This window comes from Neoarius graeffei, chromosome 22, assembly GCF_027579695.1.
Source record: "Neoarius graeffei isolate fNeoGra1 chromosome 22, fNeoGra1.pri, whole genome shotgun sequence".
NCBI classification, from domain to species: Eukaryota; Metazoa; Chordata; class Actinopteri; order Siluriformes; family Ariidae; genus Neoarius; species Neoarius graeffei.
In genome coordinates this window covers 38,496,404-38,509,708 of record NC_083590.1, presented here as the reverse complement: position 1 = coordinate 38,509,708, position 13,305 = coordinate 38,496,404, and the positions used below count along the sequence as shown (strand labels likewise).

Genomic DNA, 13,305 nt, shown 5'->3' with positions numbered 1-13,305 from the left:
AGAATGGTTAAAGAAGAATAAAGTTAATGTTTTGGAATGGCCAAGTCAATGTCCTGACCTTAATCCAATTGAAATGTTGTGGAAGGACCTGAAGCGAGCAGTTCATGTGAGGAAACCCACCAACATCCTAGAGTTGAAGCCGTTCTGTACGGAGGAATGGGCTAAAATTCCTCCAGGCCGGTGTGCAGGACTGATCAACAGTTACCGGAAACTTTTAGTTGCAGTTATTGCTGCACAAGGGGGTCACACCAGATACTGAAAGCAAAGGTTCACATACTTTTGCCACTCACAGATATGTAATATTGGATCATTTTCCTCAATAAATAAATGACCAAGTATCATATTTTTGTCTCATTTATTTAATTGGGTTCTCTTTATCTAGTTTTAGGACTTGTGTGAAAATCTGATTATGTTTTAGGTCATATTTATGCAGAAATATAGAAAATTCTAAAGGGTTCACTAACTTTCAAGCACCACTGTATGCAATGCTTATGAATGTGAACAAAAAAAACAAAACAAAAAACGGAGTGAGTAAAGAACTAAATAAATATCAGCAGTCAAACCTCCCCTGCATGCTTTCAGTGGGTTGCATTTCTATTTTATATGATTTTTATTTTCCATGATACGAGGTATTTCTGTTTGGTGAAAAAAATCCATTTTAAAGATTTGATGGTTTTATATGCAAGCTGAAAACCAATGTTGTTGTTTTTTTTTTTAAATAAAGTTCAGCTTTGTTCTGGTAACCTGGAAATAATTGTATGCAAATGTGTATCAAGTAAGGATTTGAAAACTGTAGCTGCTTGTGTTGCAGTGTTTTTGTTTATCCATTAAAAAAAAAGGCCGGATTTGTTCTAGTGACCTGGAGCTTCTCTGTAGAGCAATCATGCATAATCATACACAAAATTTATCTCAAGGCTGCAATTTGGATGATTCGCCTTTGTATAACTCCTTAAAGCTGTCTCCATGCCACTCTCCCTCCCCTCTCCGAATACAGCACCTGTTTCTACAGCATATTGCACTGGATGATGGTTGTTGCAGCCTGAGGCCTCACAATGGACCAGCAAATTACTGGAATGATGAACCCCGAACAAGTTCCCTAAATCACGTGTGTGTGTGTGTGCGTGTGTATATATATATATATATATATATATATATATATATATATATATATATGTGTGTGTGTGTGTGTGTGTAGACTACAACCCTGCTATAACAAACTCCTTAGGGAATGTGCAAATAGTTTGTTATAACAAAAATTCAGAAAACTGAAATGGACTCACTTGTCACACCAAACACTTATGTTACATGTGAAATTTTAGGCACATTCTCCTTTTCACAAATTTCTCCTTCTGTGTCACTATTGCAGTTCACTGATTGAGTTAAAGGATCACAAACAGAGGTGATGATTTCTTCATCTATTCTGGAAATGATAGAGGTTACTGGTGTATCATTGTCAATGTCTATTCACTGACTCACGATGTTTTCAAAATCTTCACCACTCAGTTCGTTCATGTGTTGCAAATCACCAATGATGTTATTTATGTCATGCCATGGGGCTGGGTGGGGTATAAAAACGCTGCCGGGACAATTTCACTCGGTGTTAAGTTTAGCGCTATCAGCAGTCACTTTGTCCTTTGATTGATCCTTTGATCACCATTCGCAGTAATTATGAGTGATCAACACCTAAGTGATTAGGAACACGTATTATGAACTTGACTGCTGTTTGATTACTTATTGTTTGTCTCTGGTGGGAAGAGGAGCACATAGCTCAGTATGTCACGTAAGCAGGCGAATGACGAATGTAATTGCAGGAAGAGTGTTTATTTATAAACAGGCAGGTAAACAGTTCAAAAACGTAAGACAAAGGCAGGCTCGTGAAACGGGCAATGGTCAAGAGAGGTAGAAACAGAATGACGGAGGCAAAGATGACAGGCAGAGTCCAAACACATACCGTAAAACAAAGTCAAAACCAGAAAGGCAATACACAGATACAAGGCTTGGTAATGTGAGACACAAGGTACAGCATGTATACTTTGCCAAGCCTGTGTGTTTAGAGAGTTCTTATAAGTGCATGATGTGATTGCACTCTAATCCGGAACAGGTGCATAGTAATTAGTCTGAATGACTCTGCACACTCAGAGTGCCAATGCGCGTGGACATCACACAGCGATTTTTTTTTTTTTGAAGACTCATTGTCACTAAAGGCTGAGGACACAAACTTAGTTTGCAATCTGTGAAAGTTCATTGTAAAAGAATTCATTATAGCAGGGTTGTGGTACACACACACACACACAGACACACAAACATATATATATATATATATATAAATGTGTGTGTCTTGCAAAAGTATTCCTCTCCCTTGGTGTTTGTCTTGTTTTGACGCATTACAAGCTGGAATTAAAATGGATGTTTGCGGGGTTAGCACTATTTGATTTACACAACATGCCTACCACTTTAAAGGTGAAAATGGTTGTTTTATTGTAACACAAACAATAATTAAGATTAAAAAAACAGAAATCTGGAGTGTGCATAGGTATTCACCCCCAAAGTCAATACTTTGCAGAGCCACCTTTTGCTGCAATTACAGCTGCAAGTCTCTTGGGCTTTGTCTCTATTAACTTAGGACATCAAGCCACTGGGATTTTTGCCCATTCCTCAAGGCAAAACTGCTCCAACTCCTTCAAGTTAGATGGGTTGTGTTGGTGCACAGCAATCTTCAAGTTATGCCACAGATTCTCAATTGGATTGAGGTCTGGGCTTTGATTCGGCCATTCCAAGACATTTAAATGTTTCCTTTTAAACCACTCCAGTGTAGCTTTAGCAGTCTGTTTAGGGTCATTGTCCTGCTGGAATGTGAACCTTCATCCCAGTCTCAAACCTCTGGCTGACTCAAACAGGTTTTCCTCCAGAATTGCCCTGTATTTAGTGCCATCCATCTTTTCTTCAGTCCTGACCAGCTTTCCTGTCCCTGCAGATGAAAAATATCCCCACAGCATGATGCTGCCACCACCATGCTTCATTGTAGGAATGGTATTCTCAGGGTGTTGAGTTTGCTCCGCACATGTCATTTCCCATGATGGACAAACAGTTCAATTTTAGTATCATCTGACCAGAGAATCTTATTCCAGTTTGGGGAGTCTGACACATGCTGTTGGGCAAACTCCAAATGTGTTTTCTTAAGCAATTACTTTTTTCTGGCCACTCTTCCAAAAAGCCCCGCTCTGTGGAGTGTACGGCTTAAAGTGGTCCTATGGACAGATACTCCCATCTCTGCTGTGGCTCTTTGCAGCTCCTTCAGTGTTATCTTTGGTGTCTTTGTTGCATCTCTGATTCATGCCCTCCTTGCCTGGTCTGTGAGTTTTGGTGGGCGGCCTTCTCTTGTCAGGTTTGTAATGGTGACATAATCTTTCCATTTTGCTATAATGGATTTAATGGTGCTCCCTGGGATATTCAAAGTTTGGGATATTTTTATAACCCAACTCTGATCTATACTTCTCTACAACTTTGTCTCTGACCTGTTTGGAGGCTCCTTGGTTTTCATCTTGCTTGCTTAGATTAGATTAGATTAGATTAGATTAGATTAGATTAGATTAGATTAGATTAGATTAGATTAGATTAGATAGAACTTTATTGATCCCTTTGGACGGGTTCCCTCAGGGAAATTAAAATTCCAGTAGCATCATTACAGGATAAACAGAGAATAGAAATAGAGAAAAACTTCTCGATAAATTAAATTAGGTATTTGCAAATACAAATATAAAAAAAGAATAAGAATAAGATATGGGGAAGAGGAAAGGGGGAAAAAAGTCCAACAGAAGAAGTATTGCACATTGTATTGCACATTATATTGCACATTGTCCAGTATTGTTTATTGTCAGTCTAGGCTACTGCTCCTTCCCATCCTCTGTCCTCCTGTTACCCTCCTCCCCCCAAGAGAGGAGTTGTACAGTCTGATGGTGTGAGGGACAAAGGAGTTTTTAAGTCTGTTAGTCCTGCACTTGGGAAGGAGCATTCTGTCACTGAACAGGCTCCTCTGGTTGCTGATGACGGTGTGTAGAGGGTGACTGGCATCGTCCATGATGTTCAGTATTTTGTCCATAGTCGTCTTCTCTGCCACCATCACCAGAGAGTCCAGCTTCATGCCAACCACAGAGCCGGCCCGCCTGATCAGTTTGTCCAGCCTGGATGTGTCCTTCTTGGATGTGCTGCCCCCCCAGCACACCTTGGTGGAAAACAGGACACTGGCGACCACGGACTGATAGAACATCCACAGGAGTTTCCTGCAGATGTTAAAGGACCGCAGCCTCCTCAGGAAGTACAGCCTGCTCTGTCCCTTCCTGTACAGGTGGTTGATGTTGCAAGTCCAGTCCAGCTTGCTGTCCAGCCACAGCCTGAGGTACTTGTAGGAATCCATAGCCTCCACCTCGACTCACTTGATCAGAACTGGTCGTGACCTTGGTCTGGACCTCCCAAAGTCAATGACCAGCTCCTTGGTCTTCGAGGTGTTGAGCTGCAGATGGTTCCTGTTGCACCAAATGGCAAAGTCCCTCACCAGGCTCCAATACTCCTCCTCTCTGTCATCCCTGATACACCCAAAGATGGCTGTGTCATTGGCAAACTTCTGAATGTGACACAGCTCCAAGTTGTAGCAGAAGTCCGCGGTGTACAGGGTGAAGAGTAGAGGGGCCAGCACCGTGCCCTGGGGTGCTCCGGTGCTGCTAATCACAGTGTCAGACGTGATGTCCTTCAGCCTGATGTACTGTGGCCTGTCGGTGAGGTAGCTGGAGATCCAGGTGACCAGGCAGGGGTCCACTCGCATCCTGTTCAGTTTGTCCTGAAGCATAAGGGACTGGATGGTGTTGAAGGCGCTCGAGAAGTCCAAGAAGAGGATCCTCACTGTGCCATTTCCCTTATCCAGATGCAAGTGGGCTCGGTGTAGCAGGTAGAGGATGGCGTCTTCCACACCAACACCTGCCCGGTACGCAAACTGCAGACAGTCCTGGGCATGTTGCACCTGGGGTCTGAGGAGGCTGAGGAAGAGCCGCTCCAATGTCTTCATCAGATGTGAAGTGAGTGCCACCAGTTGGAAGTCGTTCAGCTCACTGGGCCGGTTCTTTTTGGGAACTGGAATGATGCATGATGTCTTCCAGAGGGTGGGCACTCTCCCCAGCTGCAGGCTGAGGTTGAAAATGCATTGGAGTGGTTCACCCAGTTCAGCAGCGCAGGTCTTCAGTAGTCGGGGACACACCTTGTCCGGGCCTGCTGCTTTCCTGGGGTGAAGCTTCCTCAGTTGACCTCTGACCTGGTCTGCAGTAATGCATGGAGGAGTCTGTGTTGAGGTGGGGGAGGAGGGGGCTGCTGTGATGACTGGGGGGAGGTGTGTTGAGGGAAGAAGGAGAGATGGCTGCAGTGAGGGGGAGGGTGGTGGGGACCTGGGCTGGTTGAACCGGTTGAAGAAGTCATTCAGCTCATTCACCCTCTCCACTGTCCCCTCAACAACTCTGATCTTTGTGTTGTGGCCTGTGATAGTTTTCACACCTTCCTAGACCTCCCTCATGCTGTTCTCCTTCAGCTTCTGCTCCACCTTTCTCCTGTAGCTATCCTTAGCTTCCCTCACGCAGCGTTTCACCTCCTGCTGTGCTGCTTTCATCGCCTCCCTGTCCCTGTAGGCGGCCTTCTTTCTGTTGAGGACAGCTTTGACTTCCTGTGTTACCTATGGCTTGTTATTAGGGTAACACCGTACGGTCTTAGCAGGGGAGACCACGTCTGCACAGAAGTTGAGGTAATCTGTCAGACAGTGTGTCAGCCCCTCTATGTCCTCACAGTGTGGGCTAAGCAGCACATCCCAGTCTGTGGTGTCATAGCAGTCTCTGAGGGCATCTTACATTTCAGGGGAATTGCTTAGTCGTGTTGCAGAGTCAGGGTCCTTCCAGAACAGGTTGATTTATACAGACATCATGTGACAGATCACGTGACACTTTGATTGCACACAGGTGAATCTTAAATCAACTAATTATGTGACTTATAAAGTGAATTGGTTGGACCAGCTCTTATTTAGGGGTTTCATACGAAAGGGGGTGAATACCTATGCACACTCCAGATTTCCATTTTTTTATCTTAATTATTGTTTGTGTCACAATAAAACAAAAAATTGCACCTTTTAAAAGTGGTAGGCATGTTGTGTAAATCAAATGGTGCTAACCCTCCAAAAATCCATTTTAATTCCAGCTTGTAATGCAACAAAACAGGACAAACACCAAGGGGGATGAATACTTTTACAAGACACTGTATATACTGTATGCATGTGCAAGTGTGTGGGATTTAAAAAAGTGCATGTCAGGATGTATGTATCGTGTAGTGTAGGTGTACATTGTCCATAATCACCACATCACCTACTTGGTATTCTGACATGGCACGATGGCCAGCAAGTAATTAATATTAAATATTTTAACCTCATTAATATTCACATAATTTGAAATTTAAAAGTGTAAGAGGCAAAAGCTCTGAAGTTCCAGCCTAGTCTCACAGCTGACAGTTAACTCAGTTGAATTTCTTTCAAATCGTTAAAGTGCCATTCCACCATTGGATGTATTCTTTGGCATAAAATACAATATATTTTGACAACATATATAAATGGTATCACTAGATAGAGAAATCTTTTAGCTTCAAAATGATATATCAAACATAATTGTTTGACGACAAGTATATTAATTTTGCGACCAAAGTCACCTACCCTTTTAATTTCCGCGCGTGATGTCATCGGCAGGTTCCCCTTCTTGTGTACCACGTGACGTGGCACATATTATCAGCAATGGCGGATAGAACGCAATAAAAATAATACCAATAAATCTAGCTAATACCAATAAATCTAGCTAACTGAAAGATTAACTCAAAATTTTTTGCAATTTTTTTGGCCCCCATATACGAGGAGAAATGACTCTCTCACTTTGGGGGTTTCCTGGTCTAAAAATAGACCGACACATGGTACACAAGAAGGGGAACCTGCCGATGACATCACATTTCACTACCGCACGGAAATTAAAAGGGTAGGTGACTTTGGTCGCAAAATTAATATACTTGTCGTTGTCAAAAAATTATGTTTGATATATCATTTTGAAGCTAAAAGATTTCTCTGTCTGGTCATGTTGTCATAAAATATATTGTATTTTATGCCAAAGAATACATCCAATGGTGGAATGGCACTTTAAGGTTTGGCCTGAGACTGGGTTAGTTTCTCTCTCTCTCTCTCTCTCTCTCTCTCTCTCTCTCTCTCTCTCAGTTATTAATAGGGATGCATCATACAGTTACCGGTGTCAGTATTATACTGTGTTAATTTCCTCATATTTAATACAAGATGATACTCCATGACGTAACCCCAGTATTTGTTGTAACACTAATTAACGTACCATATTTTAAAATTAAATCTACACTGTACTCGTATCTATAATACACGTAGCTGCTCGTTTCTTCAGTGAATGCTGGCGAGGTGAAAATAACAGCTCTTACCGAGTATGTTGTTCTTGACAATCAGCCACTATGTCATTAACAATGAAGGATTCTGACGTAATGAAAAAGAAAGTAACTAATGTAGCTAACTCATGCACTCTGTCTTATTTCAAATGATCTAGCGAGTATAGAAACATGCATAAGTGTACATTGCATTGGCAGTATTTAAACATAAACAGAGACACAAACAATCAGAACTAAATAAAATGTTCCATGATGATTTTTTTTAATTAATATTCCATAGATTGCTAATTAGATATCAGAATCAGTATCAATGAGTACCAAGAAACTTGTACTCATATGCAATCTGAAAAAAAAATGTATATGCATCCATAATTATTATGGATTTAAAAAGCCATCTTTGATATAAAAAGCAATGATTTAAACATGTTTAGAAATCTTTTGGCTCAGGAAAATCACAGTACCGAGCCAATCTGTCTTCTTCAGAAGTGTAAAACCACAGGTGTGTTTTTATCAATTCTGCCAGAAGCATGGTAGGGAATGTGATTTCTTTAAATAGGACATATTCCAGGGTCAACTTTATCACTGTGATCTAATGATTAGTGTTTGCCTCCAACTTCTGCCACTCCTTGGCCATTTGAAAACTGCTTCTTGAATACACAGATTGATTTATCGTCTTGAAACGTATCATCCATGTAAAACAAAAACAGACACTCTTACTTTGTGCAGTGTCTAGGTGAGGTAATGCTATTAAGAGTGCCCTTGTACTAATAGTGCATTTATAATAATATCCATATGTTCATTGACCGTGACTTGCAAAAGTATTCATCCCCCTTGGAGTTTGCCCTGTTTTATCACATTACAAGCTGAAATTAAAATTTATTTTAGCACTGTCTGATTTACACAACATGCCTACAACTTTAAAGGTGATTTATTTATTTATTTATTTATTTATTTTTGCTGTGACACAAACAATAATAAAGATGAAAAAAAAAACAGAAATCTGGAGTGTGCATAGGTATTCATCCCCTTTCGTATGAAACCCCTAAATAAGAGCTGGTCCAACCAATTCACTTCATAAGTCACAAAATTAGTTGATTAAGATCCACCTGTGTGCAATCAAAGTGTCACATGATCTGTCACATGATGTCTGTATAAATCAACCTGTTCTGGAAGGACCCTGACTCTGCAACACTACTAAGCAAGCAACATGAAAACCAAGGAGCCTCCAAACAGGTCAGAGACAAAGTTGTGGAGAAGTATAGATCAGGGTTGGGTTATAAACAAATATCCCAAACTTTGAATATCCCACGGAGCAACATTAAATCCATTATAGCAAAATGGAAAGAATATGTCACCATTACAAACCTGACAAGAGAAGGCTGCCCAGCAAAACTCACAGACCAGGCAAGGAGGGCATTAATCAGAGATGCAACAAAGACACCAAAGATAACACTGAAGGAGCTGCAAAGATCCACAGCGGAGATGGGAGTATCTGTCCATAGGACCACTTTAAGCCGTACACTCCATAGAGCGGGGCTTTATGGAAGAGTTGCCAGAAAAAAGTAATTGCTTAAGAAAACACTTTTGGAGTTTGCCCAACAGCATGTCAGACTCCCCCAAACACATAGAAGAAGATTCTCTGGTCAGATGAGACTAAAACTGATATTTTTGGCCATCATGGGAAATGCCATGTGTGGTGCAAACCCAACACCCTGAGAACACCCTTCCTACAGTGAAGCATGGTGGTGGCAGCATCATGGTGTGGGGATATTTTTCATCTGCAGGGAAAGGAAAGCTGGTCAGGACTGAAGGAAAGATGGATGGCACTAAATACAGAGGAATTCTGGAGGAAAACCTGTTTGAGTCAGCCAGAGGTTTGAGACTGGGACGAAGGTTCACATTCCAGCAGGAATGTGAACCTACTGCTAAAGCTACACTGGGGTGGTTTAAAGGGAAACATTTAAATGTCTTGGAATGGCCTAATCAAAGCCCAGATCTCAATCCAATTGAGAATCTGTGGCATAACTTGAAGATTGCTGTACACCAACACAACCCATCTAACTTGAAGGAGTTGGAGTAGTTTTGCCTTGAGGAATGGGCAAAAATCCCAGTGGCTAGATGTGCTAAGCTAATAGAGACATACCCCAAGAGACTTGCAGCTGTAATTGCAGCAAATGATGGCTCGACAAAGTATTGACTTTGGGGGGGGTGAACACTTATGCACACTCCAGATTTCTTTTTTTTTTTTATCTCAGTTGTTTTTTTTTTTTTGTGTGTGTGTGTCACAATAAAATAAAAATAAAAACCAACAATTTGCACCTTTAATGTTGTAGGCATGTTGTGTAAATCAAATGGTGCTAACCCCCCAAAAAATCCATTTTACTTCCACCTTATAATGTGACAAAACAGGACAAACACCAAGGGAGATGAATATTTTTGCAAGACACTGTGTAATAGCCATGTCAGCAGTGCATTCTGGGGAAAATCTGCAAGTGACTTTGGAGGGATAGAAGTCAAAGAAGAATGTGCCCTTGTTCACTAGGACATCATAGTGAATTACAGTGTCTTCTGATTGACAGGAGTTGAGTTTCAAAGCTTCGCTATTAGCCTCAGTGATACTAAAAGAAATTAACTCAACAGATTTCATTGGAAGTCTTATGCCAATCTTCAGGCATGAAATTGAATAAACAAAGGAAGTGGTTTGGAGGAGAATGAATTGGAGAATATTGGCAGGAGTTGGAGTAAAGAAAAAAATTAAAGGTAGAGGAAAATGGGAGAGAATGATGGGTGACACAAAACAAAGGAGTGCAACTACAAAGAACAGATCATCAAACATCAATATTTCTATATTAAAATTCCATAACATGGAGACATAGCTATGAATAAATACATACATTCACACAAGCTCCAACACATACATAACCTAACAATTCTAAATGTCCACAGCACATTAAATGCACTATTTCAAAACAATATGATCAAGAAACTGACCTTGAGTGGCGATGAAATGGTTGGAACGTTGGTATCCCTGAGAAACAAACAGATTGTGTTTTGACAGATAGAAAAGAAAGATTCTTATTATGACAGGTCATTGACAGTGTGTAATAAAGATGCATGAGGTATAAAAAAAAGAAAGAAGGAAAGTAAGCAAGAAAGAATATCTGTACATCTTTTTACGTTCATCCAGTTTAAGGAGTTCAGACATCACCTAACACAGATCTGTAAATCTTCCAGTAAAGGTTAAATTCATTTTGTGCCACATTTTACAAGGTGAACATTAGCTTTGTGAATAGTAGTGGATCATCCATTGGGGCAACCTTTTAACAAATATTAATCTTCATACAGTTTAAATTCTGTTGAATTTCAAATTTTAAAATTTTGCTATCTGATTATAAGCTATAAGCCGATGGTCCATAGATTTGGTCACCTCATTTAGCTGCATGGAAAAAAAAAGATTAATAAAGCCATCCATTTTGGCCTATCACTACAGTGACATGGCCGCTTCAGCCATCAAAGTGTCTAGGGAACATTACAGTAGTGGTTTCCCGTTGCCTTCTGCTGGATTATTAAAGAGATTTTCTCCTCTCAACCATTCACACTCATGGACAATTTAGAGCCACCAATTAGCCTAACCTCCATGTTTTTGGACTGCGGGGGAAACCACAGCACCCCCTCAAAAAAACCCACACAGACATGGGGAGAACATGCAAACTCCACAAAGAAAGGCACCTGTTGACTGCTGGGCTCAAACCCAGAACCTTCTTGCTGTGAGGCCACGGTGCTAACCACTTGCACCACCAACAAATAAATAGAACTAATAAACTCCCACTGGGGCAGGAATCATGCTGCCCCATGCTTGTTGTATTTTCAGTAGAGGAAGAGCAGTGGACAGGACATGTTTTGACAGGGTTGCAAATTTAAAAATACTTTGCGGCCACCAAGCTCTTGTTTCACAGCAAATGATTGGAATCAAGTCTAATATCCATCCATTACCTGTAACCGCTTATCCTGTGCAGGGTTCTGGGCAAGCTGGAGCCTATCCCAGCTGACTATGGACAAGAGGTGGGGTACACCCTGGACAAGTCATCAGATCATTGCAGGGCTGACACATAGAGACACACAACCATTCACACTCACATTCACACCTACGGTCAATTCCGAGCTACCAATTAGCCTAATCTGCATATCTTTGGACCATTGGGGAAACCGGAGAACCCAGAGGAAACCCACACAGACACGGGGAGAACATGCAAACTCCACACAGAAAGGCCCTCATCAGTCACTGGGCTCAAACCCAGAACCTTCTTGCTGTGAGGCAACAGTGCTAACCACTACACCACTGTGCCACCTCATGTGTTTCTATGGATTGAAAATGCTCTATAGGGCTGAAATTTTAAAACTTTTAGCTAGTTTTGTGTGTTTTGTATGGTTTTTGAGATTTGGGCTGGGCATTTTTCTGAAAGCTAGCAAACACACTTGCTATATCAACATTGAAAGATACGTCTAAAACCACTTCAAACAAGCTGCGAGATTTTATAGTGGATGACTGTATGTTGTCAACTCTCACCTGCCTATTACAGAGTTCACGAGATAGATACAAATTCACTAGATAGTCGCCTGCAGCATTATTCTGACAGGAATGATAGCCTCTTGAATTTTGTTGGAGGCTATGTTGCTAATGTCAAAAAAGTTACGGTCACAAGTTGCTATTGTTTGTGAATTCACAAACCTTTTAAAGTATGTGTGTAGGGGGGGATAAACAACCTTCTTCTTTCTTGTTCGTACATACCTTGCTCATTATTTTATCAGTTCAGTAATATCAGATCTTCACAGATCTTCTGGAATATTACACAAGGAATGTTATACTATTTAAAGTAAACAAGAAGACAGAGTCATCTATTACCCCCCCAACAACTATATACCAAGTTTCAAGATATTATTTGTCACATTTTTCAAACCAACCCTACCTCTTTACACTGACCTCAGCAGCCAATGGCATAAACCCACTGGACCTTTGGTCCAATTGAGCTAAAAATTCAAATTTCTCATGTTTCTTAGTATCAAAAAGCACATATACATTACTTAATCAACACATATACCAACTTTCAAGATGATACCACTCATAGTTTTCAAGTTCTGCTCCGGAAACAAAACCAACCCTTAAGATTAACCTGAGAGACTAAGTCCGAAATTGTTTCCATGGAAACATGAAAAATGTTTCTCAAATTTATTCCTATGAAAAGGCACATCTACATCACCCTGTTAACATGTATACCAAGTTTCAAATCTGGATCATGAATAATTTTGGATAATATATGCTCCGGAAACGAACATTGCTCTTAGAAACTAAGTCAAAATCTATTTTTTGTGTAAAAATTTGAAAAATACTCATCTCATCTCATTATCTCTAGCCACTTTATCCTTCTACAGGGTCACAGGCAAGCTGGAGCCTATCCCAGCTGACTATGGGCAAAAGGCAGGGTACACCCTGGACAAGTCGCCAGGTCATCACAGGGCTGACACATAGACACAGACAACCACACTCACACCTACGGTCAATTTAGAGTCACCAGTTAACCTAACCTGCATGTCTTTGGACTGTGGGGGAAACCGGAGCACCCGGAGGAAACCCACACGGACACGGGGAGAACATGCAAACTCCACACAGAAAGGCCCTCACTGGCCACGGGGCTCGAACCCGGACTGTCTTGCTGTGAGGCAACAGCGCTAACCACTACACCACCGTGCCGCCTTGAAAAATACTTTCTTTTCAAAAATACAAAATAGCAAAAGGCACCAGTTTACATGTTACTTGATATGTATATGAAGGTTCAT

General features: G+C 41.0%; 1 protein-coding gene across 1 annotated transcript in view; it reads right to left on the bottom strand.

The window, feature by feature from the left end:
- The window catches only part of ptprua (protein tyrosine phosphatase receptor type Ua), a 489,507-nt gene that overhangs the window by 66,042 nt on the left and 410,160 nt on the right, over positions 1-13,305 (bottom strand). The window contains exon 18 of the mRNA XM_060904791.1: positions 10,462-10,498. Coding sequence (XP_060760774.1) covers positions 10,462-10,498 — 37 coding nt within the window. The remainder of the gene's footprint in view (positions 1-10,461; positions 10,499-13,305) is intronic.